Below are 21668 nucleotides of genomic sequence, written 5' to 3' on the forward strand. Positions count from 1 at the left end.
AGTGGAAAAAACACAGCAGTAATGGAAACACCAGAGAGTAAAGAACAAGGCAAGGAAATAAAAATGGACCTAAAATTGAGCCTTGTGGAACACCACTTGTTTTAGCCCAAAATAATTCTCACAATCTTAGCAACGCTGGTGATATTGTCTAGCCCAGGACCCGGGAGGTTTGAAACATGACCCCTGGGAGTGAAGTAACTTAAATTTGACTAGATGCTTGATGAATGTCTTTGAGAAAACACAGATACAGGTTTTAAAAGTATGTCTTCAAATATTCGTCTTTTCATGTGGGTTTTCTGAACTCTTATGGGTTTTATATTGTTGAAGCAATTTTTTGGACATGAGAAACCAGTATTGCCTTTCAAAACATTGCCCTGGGTAGATAAAATAACAAACTTAGCTAGCTATCCAGCCATAGTATGTAAACTCGTCTGTGGGGCAGAACAAGAGCCCTTGTTCTCTTACACAGGCATTTGAACAGAGTCACTCAGCACCTGTGTTGACGTGTTTTCCAAAACATTAATGGACTCTACAAGATTTGAAAGGTAAGGGTCTTGGGTGTTTCCAGCCAAACACAGAGCATTAAGCATGACTAGGTGTTTGTGCAAATGTAGAAAACTACAGAATAGCATTACCGGTTCACAGGGTTAGAGGGATCAGTCTGAGGCCTGTCTGACTCCAAGTTTCTCTCCGACTCTGGGGAAAAACCCAGCAGGTGTCTGCCACTGAACGCAGGGGCAGTAGGAAATGTAGACCCTCTGTCTCCTCCAAGCAGACTGGGTGGGACAAACAAAAGGAAAAAAGTCAGGATATTAAATAAACCTTTATATGACACATTCCTTCTGGTTCCTTCAGAACAGATGCATATGGGTTGTAGTCAGGCTTTAGAAAAGGAATCTTCCAATGGGACCAAGTTTTCCTTGTGCTACCAAGTACTTTCCTATACAAATTATTTAGTATGAACATTCATTTACCAATCTAATGTGCAATCATTTTACAATCCATGACAAATGAAAATACAGAAATGGAATGAATAAATTATTTACCTCATTGGACCCAAGTTAAAGACCAAGAAGACCATGACCGCCATAAGACACACAGCTCTCCGTTTTGGCGCAGTTGCTTTCAGCACAGAGTTCTTAAGAGAAAAGTAATAATAGTGAAGGTTAACATGTCATTTTACCAGAAGTACAAGTTAAGACATTTTGATTTGAAATGATGAGGTGAAGACATTATTAGAAATTATTAGAAATATTAGAAAATGTAACATGAATGGATAACCGTTCACAATATGGTCAATAACATGCATTTAGATATGGTAAATTTTCATTTCATGTTGACTTTAAGTGGGTCTGCTAATAATCTAAGATCTTTTTTCAAATTAAAGCCTGCAAAGAGATCAAGGTAGATTAACTCCAACCTCACTCATCAGGCCTTCTACTTGTCTTTTCAATGTGCCATTTTCATTCTTCAGCTTCTTGTTCTCTGACAGCGCCTCCTTCAGATGGACCTCCAGCGTCAACAAATACTCCTTTTTCTTCTTCCGGGAGAGAGAAGCAGACTCTCTGTTCTTTATCATGCGCTGCTGTCTCCGAGACGCACTTGACTAGAAGAAAAAAAATTAGGTCAAAACTAGTAATTACACTAGTCTTTGCTTATGAGATGTGACACGCAGGCAAAACCACACAAATGAGATCTTTGTTTCAGGCACTTGTACCAGACACCGACTAACTGATTCCTGCAGGAAAACTGTGTCACGACGACTGCTTGGCAACATGGTTGAGTCATACTAAAAGGTTGTTTATAATGCAAGCAAATTAAAAAAGTGAATGAGGCTAGTCCGATTTTTTCACTAGCTCTACCTTTTGTCAAGACAAATAGAGCATGGCTGGACATCCATATGTGCCCGTGGCCCCTATCCACACACACTCCACCTAAAGATAATAGCAGACAGGACCATCTGGCATACTGTCCAGTATAGAGGAATGTGAAAAGAGAGACAGACCTTATGTCCTATTTTCCATTCAAAGCCATAAGAATGTTTCTGTTGCTCATTACAGGCTGGAATTATAAGTGGAAAAATGAAAAGAAAAAGTATTGGCAAAAATAATGACGGAAATAAAAAGATAAGTAAATAATGATAAAAATCCATGATACCACCATAAACTTAGCTTCATAATACACTACTGTTAAAAAAAAGTTTATTTTTTTTAATTTTTTTTACTTTTACTCAGCAAGGGCAAAAATAATTGATCAAATTTTCAGTAAAGACATTTGGGTAACACTTTTTTTAAGGACAAATTTTCACTATTAACTAGTAGGTTATTAGCATGCATATTACTAGCATATTGGCTGTTTATTAGTACTTATTAGGCACATATTAATGCCTTATTCTACATGACCATATTCTAGATCCCTTACCCCGACCCCGTACCTAAACTTAACAACTATCTTTCTAACTGTTAATAAGCAGCACATTAGGAGTTTGAGGGAAAACACTTAGTTAATAGCAAATGTGTTCCCTAATCTAAAGCGTTACAAGCGTTTATATAATCTAAAGCGTTATATTTCAAATAAATGCTGTTCTGTTAAACTTTCTATTACTCAAAGAATCCTGAAAAAAAGTGTCATTGTTTCCACAAAAAAATATTAAAGACATTTCAATATTTTCCAATATCACTGTTACTGTGTTATTGTTAAGCATAGGAGACTTCTTTTTACTAACCCCAAACTTTTGAACAGTACTGTATATATTTTAGTGGTCAATGGAAGTGTTACCTAAACAAGCTTTAAGTTGAAGGATCTGAACTTTCTTCATTCAAGTATATAGCAGTTGTAATTGGATATCGCTCATGCACTGGTGTTAGTCAAAAGTTTCAAAAACAACTACATTTTATAGGCACAGACATAACAATGAGCATGTTTTTTTCCAACAAAAAAAAACTTTAAACTAGTGATGAATTTATGTGTGCCCCACATTAACAATGTTCTGGAACAGGATTAAAACTCTTACCCAATTAAAGTTAATTAAGCTTACATAAGCAGGGTCTGCATATAATCAAACCACCACCCAGACCTGACAAAACTCAGGGGTCAGATGCTTGCAGCAGACATGTCTGAGAACAGACCCCACCCTAAAGAAAGTAGAAAGATGAAGGTACACAAAAGAACTTTACTGCAATAGACTAAAGAAAAACTGAGACCACTAGTGGGGTGGGGTTGACTGTTCTCAAAGCCAGACCATTTTAAGACTGTGGCCTACTAGTCCTGGTGATTAAACCACTTGGATCTCAATGTGCCTGTTTGTGCTCCCATCTCATGAGAAAACACTCCTAAAACCGGGAATCGGGCCACAGCCAGGGCCTGGGAATGAATAACATGTTTGGTTACAAGAGCATGGGGTGCCATCACCATGGCGATTGAATCGGGTGGGAGGGGAGGGATTGGTGGATGCTGGCACAGATCACCAAAATTCAGCATTACTGAGGATTTGTGTAGAAACAATGTATGACATTTCAGTCCCATATATGACTGAGGGAATGTCCTTTAACCAAGACCTTAGTATATTCAAACCAAATGTCAATCACCCAACATTCAGACTAATGGCAGCCACTTGATAAATTACAAATATGAGTGATGCGCACAACTTAAGGAGCCTTAACAGCAAAGCCAAGTAGGCTCAAGACATGTAAAACCATTTTTTAACCAACCAATTTAACCAAGTCTCTGACACATTCTTGGTGAATTTATTTGTTAGCTCATGGTTATTACCCAAATTCACAAAGCCGATACGGCAGTATTCTACTAAAATGACTGTTGAAACGGAGCTTGAAAGCTACTTTGTTTGGCATTGCCTTCAGGAATACATCACAGTTTATTTCACCCTAAGGAATCCAGTTTAGGAAAGATGTGCTAAAGTGAGTTACTCACAATGCCGAGTGTTGTGAGAAAAAGAAAAAAAAAAGATTTTACTACTCATTTCTATGCGTTTAGAAAAGTGCTTTAGACACAAATGTTAAAAATACATTTGCCTGTTGTGTCCAACTCACAAGAATTTTTTTAACTTCACCTAGATCAAATAGTCTAAATCTGCATTCTGGAGCAATATCCTAGTTTCTAGACGCCATTCACAACCAAAACTATAATTAAAAGAACAATTTCCCCAGGAATGAAAATAGTGTCATTTTTAACTCACCCTCATGTTGTTCCAAAACCGTATGTTGTTATTTTTCCATGGAACACAAATACAGAATTTTTACAGAATCTTCTCACATATCCTTTCCATACAATGACAGTTCACAGTGACCAAAAAGTACTATTAAAGAACCATAAAAGTAGTCCATCCTTTGTATGTCTTGGCTGGTATGTAACTATCTATTAGCGGTAAGTAGGTGATACATAACTTTTATTGGGTTAACAGTCTGGCGATGGGGGTAATGATCTGATGCTGCGGTAACCCAGAATTACAGAGTTGCTCAGATCATAGTCTTTCCCTATTACTACGTAACTGCTAGTTTAATCAAGGCAGACAATGATGATCTAATATCTAGAGAGAAGAGCGGTCAAAGTTAATAACATAATTTACTACATTTACTATAAAATAACTTGCATACATTTTCTGAAGACAAACGGCCAATGCATTTTTTAAAATGAAACTAATTGATTGAAACTGACATCAAAGGCATGTATAATGTTACAAAAGATTACCATTTCAAATAAATGCTGTTGCGCGAAATGAAAACAAAGTTACACTAGCGGTGCACCAGCTTAAAATGAGGTGCTTATCAGAGGCACGGAGGCTAATACATGCATTAGATGAACTGTGACAGCGAAGCTTTATTTCACCAGAGAAATGCTTGTCGATAGTGTGGGACCATTTTGGGTACACCAAGAATGACCAGGGTGTCATTTAAATATTGCTGTAAAAAACTGCTGCTAAAGAGCAAATACATAAGAGATAATGCACGGCTAGCTGTACATTGAATGATTTTAATGCACGACGTGAAGATAAGAACCACCTGATGCGAAGCTACAGCTCGTTAGCTCCGCATTCTACCCGCTTCAGATCAGAAAGAGATGAAATAGTGCGGTAAGATCACATTTATTTATAACATTTAGCTACATTAATGAATTATTTGAGATTGAGAGAGAGAGAGAGAGAGAGAGAGAGCGAGAGAGAGAGAGAGGTGACAGTTGCCTGTGTGAATTAGCCTACCTGCGTCTGTGCATCTCTCCAGTAGGCTATTTAATCTATTTTATTAATAAAAGTCACGGGGCAGCATTCTCAAGAAGTTTGTGTCCTCCTGAATGTTTGTACATGTGTGCAGCGCGATCTCCGATCTCACAAACCAAAATAATAGACATGATTTTCTCAGGCCACATGTAAAATCATATGAATTATTATAAAGATTACTAAAATGAATACGTATGGATGACAGTTGATTACAATAATATTTCAGTTTATTTCCATTATTAGTAACAGTTTCCCCTATGGGACAAATACAGTTAATATTAGTCGTATATTAATAATAGGCTACTTCATTAACTTTATTTACTATCCCTGGTGTAGTATTATTCATAAGTAAAAACCAACCATTTTTTTTTTTTCACCATGTTTCCAAATTCTCTACCCCAGGTCCAAAAGAAATGTAAAGAACGTACAAACTGAAAACATTAAATACTTTTGCGATCTATTTCCATTTGTTATTTCCAAAAGAGAAATACTGTCATGGATGTTTACAGAGCAGAGGTCACCTTTTTTAATTCCAATGGGAGAGATGGACTTTTGTTTGTCTTTTGTTTATTATTAGTTTGTGCTGTATTGTTGGTTACCATGTTATTTTCAAAAGCCAGCAATAAATAACACTTTAATATCTAAAGAGTGTTCATGTGATTTTATACATTAGTAATGTTGGCAAATGAATAAATGCATAATAATCGTCATAATCGTAAAACCGTGATTATTCCTCAGACAATACTCGTACCAACAAAATCTATAATCGTTGCATTCCTACCCTGAAGACTGTAATAATGGCTGCTGAAAATTCAGCTTTGCCATCACATTAATAAATCACGTTTTTAAATATATTGACATTGAAAATTTATTTTTAATTGTAATAATTTTTCACAATATTAATGTTTTACTGTATTTTATCAAATTAGCACAGTCTTGGTGAGCAATTAACAAATACCGGTCAATTAATCAGTCAGGTAATATATTTTTTACTAATAGTGTGTAAAGGAAAAGCGTAGAGAGTCTCAGCCTACAGTCTTCTGGGCCAGGGAACTGAAATCTGCTCGACGCTGCACAGACTGTCTTGCCAAAGATCATTAATCTTAAACTGCTATAACAAAGCATTACATACAATCTGCTACAGCGTCATCAGCATTCAGCTGTTTCTAAACATCCCACACCACAATAACTCACAAGCAGCCATACATACACACACACACTCAAAGACACCTGCCCCACCTGCCAGTTTTACTGTTGCACTGCAATTCCTCCTAAACCCCCTCAAACCCAAAATCTCTTCTGAGGCCAAACCACAAGCAGCCCTAGTTAAACCACAGCTGTGCTAACCCTCCACAAATACACACACTCAACAGCTCTCTATGGGCTGTGACAGTTTCAATGGGCCTTCACATTTTACCACTGCACACTCATGACATTAGCACAGGAAAAAAAAAAAAAAAAAAAGACAGGAAAGATAAACAGACTCTGACCTATTTTTAATCTTAAAAATCAACTTATTCGCATCAAGTGATTGTGTTTTTTGAAGATAACAGTTTCTCCCATGAAACCTGTTGGCTTTTAACCAAGGGATACAATCCACTGAATAAATATTTCTACAAAACTGTTCAACGACAATCCTTACGTCACTGTCTGTGACATGGGTGGGTTGGTGTTATTATTTTAACTATTAATTATATCAGTGTGTAAAAACAAACCCAAAGAAATAAGCATAATTGTTTATATATATATATCTATATATGTTTCTAAATATTACATAAAAACAATATACATACATATTCTACACATACAGAAACATCTATACAGAAACATACACAATATGTATATGTGTGTGTGTGTGTATCATAATGGTTCAACGTAATGATACATATATGTGTATAAACACACATATGTATATATACACATTTTTATACATAAAAATGTGTACGTATATATGATCCTACAAGCAGGAAAAAAATCCTCATCCTTGAGCCCGATTACATAAGATGTATGAAATGCATCACTTCATTTTTTCCTTTCTCTCTGCATAGAGTGGGCTGCGTGAGTGTGAGAGTTCATGTGTAAGCGTGTGTGTGTGTTTGCCACGTAGGAGTACAATACCCCAACCAAGAGTCTGGAGCTCAGAATAAAGGACAAAAACAGAGAGTGAACATGTGGCTGCACTCTGCTAAAAAGTTTTTTTCCTTTTTTTCTTGAGGTTACAGAGGCAAGTCTTTCATCATATTCCCCTTAATGTAAGATCAATCTAATTCAGTCGTCGCTTGCATACTAAACACATGAGATATTCTTTAGCCTATTCACACCTCCAAACATATAAGTCTACATTTGAAACTTATTTTGGAGAATGATATTTCTAAAATTGCATAAGATGATTTATAATTACAGACTAGAATAACATTTGAAACCTGCAGAATTGCAACATGCAAAGAAAATGTGGATTTTTACAAGGAAACCACTGGTGTATATGGAGACAATAACTGTTGCTATAAATGTGTGAAGTTGTTTTGCTTCTCTTTCTGCCCAGACATTCACGACAGAGTCTAAATGACAGCTTGTGTGAACTGAATACATTGAACACTGCGTATAAAAATCACACAGGCCATGAACTACCACATAAATGTGCAGATGGGAATGAAATGCACATGCATGGGGCTGTTGCACAGCTGATACTAATCCACTAAATAATGATAAAATATGGATCTCACTCAATGTGTCATATTTTAACACTGTCGGAAACAGAACTCACGGGACGCTGCACCATGGGAGTTTTAAACATATGAACTTTATATACATGGTCCATTCAGTTGACACCAGAGCAGTAAATGCTCATTCATAACAACTGTGCTACGCCACATTGCGTTTTAATGGCATGTGCAGAAGAACGCTTCTGTGCATGCAATAAAATTAGTTATGGATGGATATTCTGGTGATTTGGAGCAGGCAGCTGCAATGTGATATAGAATTCTTTTTTTTCCTGCCATATGCTTTCAAGGTGCTTCCAAGTGCTACATAATGATTGCAGAGTAAATACTGGACTACAATGATATTATCGCATTAATAAATGCATTCATATGACTCCATTATTAGGGTGTACTATGTAGACAATGTACTGCCCATATACTGCAGGTGGGACAATGAATCACACCATGTACTGACCAGGCAATGATAATGAAGACGAATTAATGATAATGAAGATGAATCATTATGATAATTAACACTAGAACTACCAGGGGTCACTGTATACCTAAAAGCGCCAGCGGGTAAATTTTACCCACGCACATGACAACTATTTTTAAATGGCTAAAGAACATATTATTTCACTGTATTATGCTACTGTCTTCACAAAGTGTCTAGAGTCATGAAATGATTATGTCTAGTCATCAACTATATTTTTGTCCTGTTGTTTTATTTTCAAGGCTTTTTTATGCTACACTAGTCACTTTTCATAACGGTCAATATTAAGCTAAACAAGCCTGCACTGACAACAAGAATTAGAAGGAAGTAAATACATATTTGGGTGGTGTAAAAGGCTATTATAATACAATGTCATTAATCAATATATTAAGATAACCTATGTTATTTATATTACTAAAATAGCCTATAGACAATGATGAGTAATAATAATAATTCACCACATTGCATAGGATGATGCAATGACAAATTCAAGAGCACAGCTTCACCTAATTAATTATTAATTTGTTTAGTTATATCATTTATAATTTGAATTACACAAGAACAACACCAATAAACTTCAGGTAATCAAAAATTGGACTGGGAGACTTGAATGTTTTATTAAAAATCTTTTATGTACGTTTTAAAAACAGCCACGGGTAAAATTTACCCCGTGGCGGTTCAAGTGTTAAGATGCATTCCCTAATGAAAAATAAATATACTAAAATGTATTTGAAATACATTTACTTCATGCTAAATATACTATAAATACATTTACATATTTTTGTGCTTAATAAAAAATACCCTGCAATTGTACTTTTAGTATAATAAACTGGTATACTTAAAGTCTGCTGAATTGGAGCAACTAACTAATTTGTAATTAATGCACTTTAATTGTGCAGACGTAGTGCTGAAGTCCAACTAAAGAAATACTAAAATATATTTGATTGTGCTATAGAACAAGTATGCTTTAGGTACACTTTAAATACCTTACATTTAAAGACCGATATTATTCATACAATCCTCATCAATGTTGACATTAAAACACTTTTTAGGCTTAAAATTAAGAAATGTGCATTTTGCACAAGCACTACTTCAAATAAAGTTTAATTATAATTATTATATCAGTAATTTTCGAGTAATATGTCAGTAAATATGTTAATAGATTTGAACTATCCTTAGTATGAAATAAATATATTTTAAATATATTTTTTAGTACAGTCATTATGATACTGTTGACAACAATCTATCAGGTGAAAAAAATAAAACTACAAGAACACAGTGCTAAAAATGTCTAAATACTGATGGTGTGAATATGCAAATACCATAACAACACTATATACATATTTTAATATCCTAAACAGACTTAAAAACATGTAAACCAATAAGCTAACACGCAAAGCAAGAAGTCTTCACAATAAAGTAATATCTTAACAATAGTGAATACTTTCACATGCTCAATTTCACAGCTCAGTTTTCACATGCTGTATAAAAATGATTACATCAATGTTTATAGATGACTACATTCTTGAACATTTGTGCCATTTTAGACAGTCACTAAATGAAGCATTACATCTGTTGACTAAATTTAGTATATGCCATTTGTCAAATAATATTACATGACAAAATATTGACTACATTTAAGGCACATTTTCATCAAAACACAAACAATGAGTAAAACTGTAAAACTCAACATTTCAGTCTAACAACTAGACGATTGAAATGGATTAAAACATTTTAAAGGTGTTTTATCTGGCTGACTGTGATTTCTCACACAACTGTTGTTAAAAAGTCTGATGTTTAGCAGTAATTCCTGACATTACCCAGCTATGTTTACTACATGGCATGTGTTTATCAGTACTTCTATGGAGGTCCGTTCCCTCACTGTTCTCTCCCAATCAATTCCACCCAATCTACAAATGAACCAAACTTATGTACACACAGGTGCTGTTTTTTTTTTTTTTTAATTCAGAGAATTTGAAAAGAGCTGACAATGCAAGCTGTAATATATCCCCCAATGCGGGAAAAGACAGCACTAAATGCACAGGAATTTGGGGCCAATCCTGAACTCTATTTAATTAATCTGAGGTCAGTTGAATCTACAGTATGTCGGAACAAATACTTTAATGGAAAATAATGAGCTCACTGTTGGTCTGTAACTAAGGACACAGGGACTGATGCTAACAGTAAAAACAATAATATTATGAAATATTATTACAATGTAAAATAACTGCTTTCCATTTTCATATATTTCAAAATGTCATTTAATCCTGTGATGGCAAAGCTGAATTTGTCATATGAATCTTCAGAAATCTACTATTACTGCCAAAGAAAAGGGGTTTTCATCAAGAGCTTCACGACCCCTGGGGAGACCACAGCAGTACTGCAGGGGGTTCGCTAATTATGGTTTGATTTCAAATGACTTTTTGTAAAAAAAAAAAAAAAAAAGTGACTAAATACACTAAACACCTTTATATGGTATATTATAAGACAACTTAAGATTCTAGTAACTTTTTAAATGCAAGCATCGTAAAAGTATTTAAATACATCAACATGGTTCTGCATGCGTTTAAAATGCAACACTCAATTTGATACAATATGTATCAGGGGTCCCTTCTTTGCCTCTTTATCCAACGTTAACCTTACTATAAAAGCAATATGTGCTCTTCTCACCTAGAGTTCCTAATGCATCTCTCTCCTATTTCTACAATAACACCCCCTCCTCCTCTCTGAACTATAAACAGTCTAATTTCTCACATCTGGGTAGGGCTTTTCGCTGATGTCAGGGCAGCACATACGGAAGAACACATGCTTTTGATTAAGAAACCATTTGATGAGTAAATACTATCAAAGTAAGTCCATGGTCATTCAGGTTCCCTCTCTCTTTCCTGTTCTCCATATTTATTTAAAGTCACAACTAGCACTATTAAACTATAACCATTATCAAACAGGTTTCCAAATCACCCCATTCTACTGTACGGAAAACAGGAAAGCCCCACCCCAAACTCATGCTATTGGTCGAGCCAGTGTTGCCATGTCGAGACACCCAAACAAACAAAGCAATGTGGAAAGTACTGCAGTCACACTTTTTGGGGATGTCAATCAATTTACATTTTTGGGAGAGGAAATAACACAGCAGCAGACACTAGAATTAGAGACTGATGCTATACTAAGTATTACTGAGATGCAGTACTATTACTGGGTTTCTTCCATACTGAAATTGTACATTAAACATCTAAAGAAAAATTATATTTTATCACAATTACATGTTACTGTTACAATATAATTTCTGGAAATGTTGAGAATTTTTTTTACCAGTTAAACTACTTTTCAAACTTTCTGGGTCAGTAATTTTTTTTGGGGGGGGGGGGGGCAAACTTTTATTTGGCAAACATGCATTACATAGATCAAAAGCAACAAAGACATTTATAATTTTTATAATATAAAAAAAAAAAAATTCACAATATTTTGAATGCAGTCTTTGTCTCTTACTTTGAGAGTAAGAGACTTATTTAAAATAAAAAAAAATCTTACACCAAACTTTTGAACATTAGTGTAATAGTGTAACTAATTATTTAATCATGAATATTAGTGTATCATCAACACAACTTGAGAAAATACTATATTACAAAAAGTGGCTGATGTTTTTTTTTTTTAGGGCTGTGCGATATTGAAGAAAAATGCGATCGCTCATTAAATAATGCGATATGCGATACGATAATGCTTAAAGTGCCACATGCTCAGATGAAACAGTTTTACTCAGCTGAGTCAGTTCTGTGAACTTCTATAACTATCTTGTGTCATATATATATGGTTATTTGTATGTATGCATGTACCAAGAGTTCCTGTAAAACCACAACAAATTCCTTGTGTTTGCGCACTTAAGTGCTGAATAAAGCTCATTCTGATTCTAATAAGAAAGCACCCCTACAATAACTTCTGAAAGTGAACGATATGTGTTTTACTCGAGCATTACATAAAAATGTCATTTTAACATTAGTTTAGGAACTGAATAATAAAAAGGAAAAATAAAACACTGCTTAGTATTTACTCTTTGAATTCAATATGCACTGATTTTTAAGCTACAAAAGTTATTTAGGTAAGAGCAGTGAGTGATTTTCTCTTTGTCTTTTGTTCATGGCCCCAAATATCGCAAGCTGTAGCGATACGCATATTGCGATATGTATTATTTGCGATATTTCGATATATATTGTACAGCCCTAGTTTTTTTGTATGTGGGCCCAAAGTGAATTATCAGGCCAAAAATGTTCTGTAACAAGGTACTCTGGATGAGAGCAAGTTTTAGTAGCAATAACTTCACATAGCTGATATTTAAAATTCCTCTTGAAGATCATTACAGATCATTCACAATGAGACCATGCAAAAGTTATTGCTATAAAAACTTAAATATTTTTAAACATTATTATAAGCATTATAAGTATTATAATATAAAAACCACACTTGCCATCTAATCTACAAGCCAAGGCAAATCATGTTGGCTTGTACATCAGTCCATTGCCATTCAACAAAATTGCTGCTCATCTGGTCTCGTTATTTTACAGGTCATTTGACACCAAAAAAATAATTTTACATGGAATACCACCAAGCCTTTTACTTTCACTGTCAAGCATCTGGCTTTCTGAAAAACTGAATCCTCATAACAGCTATTTCGTGATGCAGGAAAACTACACACTAAATTGGGATACTTTAAAAAAAATAAAAAAATTTTTTTTAATTTGTCACTAGTTGGTGAGTTGCTATAAACGAATTGGCTTAGCAATCTTACACAACTTTTTAGAGATGCTGCTGCTAAAAAATATCAAAACTGAGCTTGTTGAACTAGATGAATGACAGTTGACTGGAACCATATGCATTGATGATTTAGAAGTTACAAAATACATCAAAAGCTCCCTTAAACAATTTAATACCCAGTGTTTTGCGGTCATGTAGAAACTTACATCATCCTCAGGGGTGGAATTCTGCAGTGTCATGGCAACCACAGGAGATGCTGTTACCGGTGCAACAACAGAGACGGATCTGTCCTGAGCCAGTGTTGGCAATGTGACTACATGCGTGGGCACCGCCTGAGGTGTCTGAAGCTGGACAACCCGAGTAGGCTGAGATAGCAGCATTCGCTGACCTGCAAGAGAAACATACACTGTTTATACACTTCACCATTCAAATGAAGCAAGAAATGTGTTGAGTGCAATCTGTTGCTATTTTTCTTCATTAATCTCCACACACTGAAAGTAAAGTTTTCACAGCACAAACTGGTTTAATAACCATAAGGAGAGAAAAACAGTTTTAAAGGGGTCATATGATGCGCTTTCAAGTTTTCCTTTCTCTTTGGAGTGTTACAAGCTGATTGTGCATTGATAAGATCCCTGAAGTTGCAAAGACTAAAGTCTCAAAACCAAAGAGATATTCTTTATCAAAGTTAAGACTCTGCCACGCCCCACATATCTACCTCACTATGTGGAAATATTAGCATAATTCCACCCAAATGTGCACGCAGAGAAATAAGGCGTGGTTTCAGTAACCACAGTTAGTGTTGATGCAGACATGTCAGGGAGACGCTGTGTGTTTCTAGGCAAAAGCAAAAGCACTTTATTTGTCCTTCCGAAAGTAGATGCATTTAGGAATCTTTAAGATTACTTACAACAGAACAGCAATGCATTTTATGGACGACCGTTTCGTGAACCTAGGAGAGGAGGTAATTCAGAATCAGCTACTGTTTTGTTATTAGTTTAAGTATTTGCTATTGACTGTTCAAATGCGGAGTTTTGCGCATCGTGTGTGTGTGTGCGCGCCGAGAGAGAGAGAGCGCGGTGTGTGTGTGTGTGCAGCGAGAGAGAGCAGTGAGTGTGTGTGTGTGTGAGAGAGAGAGAGAGAGAGAGAGCGAGCGAGACACATCACAGTGGAGTCCGCTGTCTTAACCGTGGCTTGTGTACTGCAAAAACATACCAGCTTTATCACTGTGTCTGTCACACGACTCTGTTCCCCTTTCGGGCTCTGTCTTTACATTTATTTTGAAAGATGAAGCTCGCGATTATGGTAAGGGGCGTTACATTTCCGACGAGTGCTTGCGGTGTTCGGCCAATCACAATGCACTGGGTCAGCTGGCCAATCAGAGCAGACTGCGCTTGTCGGAAGAAGGGGCTTTGTAGAAAACGAAGCGTTTGAGAGAGGCGGGGCATAGAGGACCTACAATAATGTACAGTATTTGAAAAATAATGTTTTTTGAACATTAAAGCATGTCAACATATTCTGTTACACCAAATACACAAAATAATGATCTTTAAAAAGGCATCATATGAGCTTAATCAAAAAAGGAAACAGTTGTGCCAAGCACCATCCTTCACCCAGAGCCAAACACGTCACCTCCAGGTAACACGGACAAACACAATTTGTCAGGCGTGACGGGTTGCTGTTGGTGTGGAGTTAAATGAGAGGAATTTGCGGTGGCTCCCCAGCAGGGGTCATTCCGAACGACTTCCATTCTCCCTGCCACCCACTGACTTCCCCATCAGTCTCCCAACAAACTACAATTAACCTTGCATCAAAACTCTGCGGTTAGCCAGAAAATAATTACTGTAGCAGAACGCAATCAGTTCAAAGTGCACTTCCACAATCTTTCGCACAGATGGATTCAATACGTATATAAGCAGCTTGTGGCAGCTCTCTCTTTTAGCAAAAGACAAATAGTACACACAAATAGTGCTTTGTGTGATGTACCATTTATAAACCAAACTGCACCAAGACACAAGGCCTTATTCTAAGAAACAGGTCATACAGTTCTCAAATTGAATGAGAAGTGATTGTTTGGACGAACTGGAGTACCAAGTCTCTAGTGTTTCAAATAAGATGAGTACAGGATAAGATTTCAATTCAGGCTGCTCTTGCCTTCTGCTCCACTTGTGTTTCCAGGTGTGTGAGGTAAATGTTTATACTACGCATGAGGAAAAGGATACTGAAGCTCACTGATTCCTGACAGCCACAGTTTAACACTCAAGAGATTAAACAGACTCAGACCCATTTCATCAGAGAACTCAGAAATCTCAAATCACAATAAATCAACGCGTACACGTAATTAAACATATATATATATATATATATATAATATAATATGTGAATTCATTTGGCGACTGTTGATTACTCTATTTGTACATTTACATTAACACGTTCATTCTTAGTGTAATCGGTGTTGATTTTCACACACATTTTGTGTATTATGTTGAGTACATACATATGTAAACAAACTTTGATTTTGGACTATTAAATCACAATAAATCGATGTGACAGCACTAAAATAAAATAATAATAATAATATAAAAATTATCTTATATCATATCAAAATAATATCATATAATATCAAAATAATAATTATAATTTTATTTATTATTATTACTGTTATTGTTGTTATTATGAATTTTAATAATGTAATAATAAATCTTATGCAGTTTGTTATTATGGTACTATGGTTATCATGTCTTTGCACATGATATTAAAGACAGTATTTCTGTCACAAAATAAAGCAATTCCCAAAGTTTACAAATTTCATGACACTGAATATTTATAAGATGAAGCATTTTGTTTGAGGCAAATAATCAGCTAATATGCTAGCAAATAGCTAGTTTACTTGCTACAACTACCCGTCACACAAAAAATGTCATATAAAAACAAGCATCAAGAAATCAAAGGGATGAAAAAAAAATAATATCTGTCAGGCAGGTCATTCACATCTACTTCCATACTGCTATTTCTAGGGCAAGCGACAAGGCAGACTGTACTGACACAAAAGAATGCACCAGCAGTTCAAGAACACTTCCCTGTCTGCCTGACAATAGACTTTAAAATGAGACACCCACTAATAGCACAAACAAAAATTGATGCCTAGTGCCATCTGCTGTTTTTTTGTAAGCATGCAGCGAGGGCTGCAATACAACCTAAAATACACTACTCATTTCAACTTGTAACAAAAACGTGATCAACAAATAATAAAAATGATCAAACATACCAAGACTTCCTATTACATATCAGACGTTATCAGATTAAAGTGTGGCAGAATGGGTTTCTTCATTACCTGTAGGCGGTGCTGGTTGAATGGTGACTGGCGGAGGTTTTACTACAGGCAGAACTGTAGTCTGAAGAGGCTGGATGATGATGGTCTTAGTCTGAAGGGGGGCTGCAGCATGGGAGATGGGCACCGCGGTAATGAGCGGTTTAGGCTGAATGGAAACCTTGGGGCTATACTGAATGGGCCTCTTCGCTGGCTGGAGAGGCTTTGCTGTGTGAACAAATGGTATCATCTTACTACAAATTGAAGACGAATGATTCAAATAAAGACATTAATGTACTTCACCTACCTTTTGACTGACTGGTTCTCTTGGAAGGCTTCATCTCAGCAGGCACCTCAGCAAAGCCACTTGAGTCAGAGCAGACAGACAGCGGAGAGGGCTGAGAATGCCAGGGGACTGGAGACAGTGCCTCATCCTTAAAAAAAATGTAGCGAATAGAGCAGCATAATGTAGGAATATCATGAAAAGCCGTCAGTGCCCTTACATAGAAAAAAAGAGAGAACTGAAAGTGCACTCAAGCATGGGAATACTGGGGTGTGAATCCAGATGGTCAAGAAGTCTACGTATCATTACTTAACTGTTTGTAGACTTTGCACATATCAAACGACTGATCAATAAATGCATAAATACCCACAGAACACCTGTGATACCACCCACTACTACCTTATGTTTGAATGTGTATTCAAACATTGCCTTGCTAGTTATAACCGGTCATGTGTGTCATGTTTCTTCAAACATGTTAAAAATAGTTAAACTTATAAAAATGCATTTAGTTTAATTCGCCCATCCATCTATTTTCAGAAAGCAATAACGTGCTTCCTATACGTGTATATGTCCCTTTGCAGGATGTTGCATCATTCAGTAACAGAACAACATGTGTTAACATTCAGTGTATATTATGCAAACTATAACAAATATATGTCATTGTAAATTATACATTAACTTCATCAAGACTGTGAGGTGACACTAAGATTCTAGCGTTTAGGATTTCACTAAAACAACGTGTATTTGTCATAGTGACATTATAGTTCTATGAAACCTTGACAAGGACACTAGCTGTCAACGAACATATTACAAAATAAGACTGGACACTTCTCAATGTGAGACTGATTAATTAGTTTGATGATGTGCTGAGAGCCGATTAAGACATTCATTAACACACTGGAGTCTTAATTAGACACCTAATTCTCATGGGTGTTTGTGCGTGTCTGCCCTCTTGATCTCTGAACTACAGCAGCTGGCAGGATCAGTGAAGCTCAAACACACTCCATCCGCGCCTCTGATTGATTAAGTCAATAAAGACAAAAAAATAATTTGTGTGTATAACAAAAAAATGTATTAATTAAAATAGATTTTATTAATAATTGTATACAATTATATTTGATGTATCTTATAATATACATTATTTTATAAGATACGAAAAATATAATTTGTATACAATTTTGTCTCATTACCTATTACATATATCTTTGCATATTGATACAATTGTGCGCAGGTTAGTTTGTCTGTGATTGTAAACAGCATGGAGTCCAAAAACACTGGACATTTTTCAAATCACTCCCTGAGAAATAAGATGCAAATTTCAGTGGGTAGACATGCTCAAGGACTGCGTATTTGTTTTGGGGTGGAGTTTGACTCACATGTGTGGAGCATGGTGAGTGGGGCTCCACTGACGCTGGTGAGGACACTGAACTGAGCGTGTGGTTTGGTGACAGTGAGTCCACGGTTACATCACCATCTGTGAGAGCAGATAAAGAGAAAAAGGATAGAAATGCTTTCGTACATTTCGCTTTGGTAATACTTGAAATAGTTCTCAGAAATATCAAGTTACTTTAAATTTATTGCTGCTATAGACATTTAGGAACATTTGAAAAGATTCTCCAGTCCACTGAAAACTTAAAATTAGTACCTGATCGAGGGCTACCGTTTTCTCTCCAGCCATCTGAGTTCCACGCCGGGGGCTCAAAGTCAAAGTTCAGGTCAGGAACAGAGGTGTCCTAATAGAGAACAGATCCAAAATGCTTAAATCTTTCTACAAATCTCTAGTTAAAGCTACGGTCGAACCAAAAAAAAAAAGCAAAAAAAAGAAATAAAAACTTGTTAGTCTTTAAAAGATGCAATCTGATTTTTCAAAATGCAATTCGAAAAAAGACAATTAAACCCATATTTGATAAACGTAATATTTTGACAGATTGTCTTTGCAGGGGTTTGACTCACATAGCCTACACTTTCCACCAGAGCCTCCAGAAGCTCATCAGCATCCCCAAGATCTTCCAGCTCATCAAACAAACTGATATCTACACAAGTAAAAGACATGGTTGTGAATTTAAGTATGACCAAAGGCAGATTGATGCCAAACAAAGAAGTAAAGCCAACAAACCAAGTGCTGAAAGCATGAGAGCAAGACAGGAAATAAAAAAATGTATCAATCTTCTTTTGAGTTGTGGGTTTGTAACCAGGTCATCCTACCTGCAACCATTCACCCTGAGGTGTTATGTAATTTGACTTCAATTCCAGTTTCTTTTATATGTTAACCAAACCCTAATTGACACACTGTAATTTACTAGTATCCTGTGTATTCACAATACGATATGAACTATACGAATATAAATATTATATGAACATGAACACAAAGTATAATCCCAAATAAATGTAATGATACAAAGTTAAATAAACGAAGTTGTATTCACAGTTCATATTTTATTGTGTTTATATTCTTGATTCAACTACATTTTAAAATTGAAGCCATAAAACCAACACTGCGGATGAGTGGGAGACAGGTTCACCAGTCAGTCATCTAAGTGACAGCAAATGGACAATGACTATATACATATAAATCGCTTCCTAAAAGACACTTTACTAGAAGTAAATACAGAAGTTGGCGTTTATCGCGAGCAACACGTGCAGTGATGGATATTTCTAGAAAGCGTATCTTACCCCACTCTCCATCCTGATCGATGGAAATGTCCCCCGCTTCCTTATTCATTATCGATGGATTTACGAAATCTAACATCAAATCTGACGACATTATGCCACGAACACATTAGTAAGTCGGATGAGGAACTAGTTATCGATGAGTTCTGCGTGAAGATGTAAACACTCGCATTTCCCGATTCTGATGAAACTACATAACAACAATGCTGCAAGTACACGTCCAGTTTTACGGTAACTCTACGGGTGCCGGAGTGGGTCATACACAAGCCTTCTTGTAACCGGCTTGTTTTTCATCTCTACACCACATGGTGGTAGTAGACAGTCGGTCTTCCAGCAATTTCGCACTCTCATTAGTCTCATTTTGGCGAAACGGTTCATTTGAACAGTTAATTTAAAGAGCCGGTTCAAAAGCTGTTCCAGCGGTTCTTTACGCCATCACGTGGACTATTCCTGTCGTGTTTACATTTTCTGAAACGTCTCAGTAAAGACCCCCACAGCCCCGTTACGGCGCCCCTGTTTATTAATAACTGTATATCGTAATTTCATGTGTTCCAGTTCCGTTTGTTGCAGTTAAGCTTCAACCAATGTTATGTAGAACCTAAAGATAGGCCTAATTTGCATTCAGGTTAAACAATAATCTCTATTTCACATTGTAACAAAATTTCGTAAACCAACTTACGCGTGCTGACAAACCTGATATAAACACAATTCCAGTGCGTTTTATTTGTAACTTCGGCTCAAATAACTCGGTTGACTCCAAATGTAGCTCTTATCGGTTCTCAGCTAATTGGTCATAATTCATTCAATGACTCGGACCAATTCTGCCCAACGTGATTCAATTGTTCATCGTTAACAAAAGAACGAACGATTCATTATTTGCATTTGAAACCAGGTAAGTTATTATGAAATATTAACATTGCTTTTAAGATTTATATAAAAGTGTTCGGGATTTATTTATTTTCATATCAGCCCAAGCTTTACACTGCTAGTTTCAATTAAATGACTCGTTTGAATAGCAAAACAATGAGCGTCGGCATTCAATCACCCTAGCCTATTAAAGATAGTGTGTGGGCTATTTGCAAATATAGACGTAGTCAGTGCATAAAAGATGACACTTTGGCATGTGTTACTAAGCCAAACCGGGACACAGGATATCCTATTTAAAGCATCTATGTTAGAAAAATGATAGCCTACAAGATATGTAGCTTATAATATATTCACACCTTAAGAATAATTCTTTAGCCTATTTGAATGACAATAGAACATAATAAAACAATTAACAAGCACAGACGCTACTAATTATGTCAAACAGACAATAGGAACTGAACAAAACATGAAATAAAAATATCTAGGAATATTAAAACTGTTTTGTAAAACCAACCATCTGAACGGGTATGCTTATTCATAGGCTCTTCATATTCCTTGTTAAGTTTCTAAATGTCAGAGCATCAGGTCACACTGGCTGGTTTGAAGATCCGGAACAGGTGTTCATAGCTATAATCCTGTTGGTCTTCCCAGGACATTGTCAGCTTAACCTGAGGTGGTCTACAACAATCTCAGCTGGATCTGACCCTCTTACACACTTTACCCATGGCCTGTTCTTGTGTTTTCAAAAACCTAAACCTACATTTTTTATTTGAAATGTACCCATTGCTTACTAAAAATGAAACAAAACCTTCATAGACTGAGCGTGTGTGGTTCAACAAGTCAGATTAAAATAATATTATCTTTTTGCTTGTACTCATCGTTTTTTATGGCAAAAACAGCCATGTTAAACACTATAAAAGTCATTCATTCTGAGTGTTTTATGGTAAAAGCATCCAATGACATAAACTCATTTGAGTAAGAGGGTTTTGAGGCATTTTTCTCTGTTTCAGCCAATCATGAAACGGTATGGTCTATTCAGGTTAATTGTGTATAAAGCCACCAACCCCCTCCCACAAACAGTCTGAGGATTAACAGGTTAATGTAACACACGTCAAGAACATCCATTTGGAATGGATTAGAGCTTTGACCACCATGTCTTTATGTTGCCACAGGAACTTGTTGGTTCAAAATCGTGCTTACTGCACCAAACTTAAATCGACAAGCAGGCAAAAAAGCATAACCCAACTGAAAGTTAGTTTGAGAGATCTTATATTGGAAAAAAGCAGCGAGCAATGCAATAAAAGCAAAGCATGTAGTACAATTTTAGAGCTTCCTGCTGGAAAACATGAAGAGCAATGTATATCTAA

The 21668-nt window shown here is 36.0% G+C and overlaps 1 protein-coding gene across 1 annotated transcript in view; it reads right to left on the reverse strand.

Moving 5' to 3' along the window:
• atf6 (activating transcription factor 6) overlaps nucleotides 1-19677 on the reverse strand; it is a 41868-nt gene extending 22191 nt beyond the window's left edge. The window contains exons 1-10 of the mRNA XM_016238486.1: nucleotides 19438-19677; nucleotides 18718-18797; nucleotides 18410-18497; nucleotides 18141-18238; nucleotides 16789-16915; nucleotides 16506-16709; nucleotides 13381-13562; nucleotides 1421-1606; nucleotides 1047-1138; nucleotides 636-776 (exon numbers count right to left, since the gene is read on the reverse strand). Coding sequence (XP_016093972.1) covers nucleotides 636-776; nucleotides 1047-1138; nucleotides 1421-1606; nucleotides 13381-13562; nucleotides 16506-16709; nucleotides 16789-16915; nucleotides 18141-18238; nucleotides 18410-18497; nucleotides 18718-18797; nucleotides 19438-19528 — 1289 coding nt within the window. The 5' untranslated portion in view covers nucleotides 19529-19677. The remainder of the gene's footprint in view (nucleotides 1-635; nucleotides 777-1046; nucleotides 1139-1420; nucleotides 1607-13380; nucleotides 13563-16505; nucleotides 16710-16788; nucleotides 16916-18140; nucleotides 18239-18409; nucleotides 18498-18717; nucleotides 18798-19437) is intronic.
• Between the last annotated feature and the right edge of the window lie 1991 nt (nucleotides 19678-21668).

This window comes from Sinocyclocheilus grahami, unplaced genomic scaffold, assembly GCF_001515645.1.
Source record: "Sinocyclocheilus grahami isolate Dianchi unplaced genomic scaffold, SAMN03320097.WGS_v1.1 scaffold540.1, whole genome shotgun sequence".
Taxonomy (NCBI): domain Eukaryota; kingdom Metazoa; phylum Chordata; class Actinopteri; order Cypriniformes; family Cyprinidae; genus Sinocyclocheilus; species Sinocyclocheilus grahami.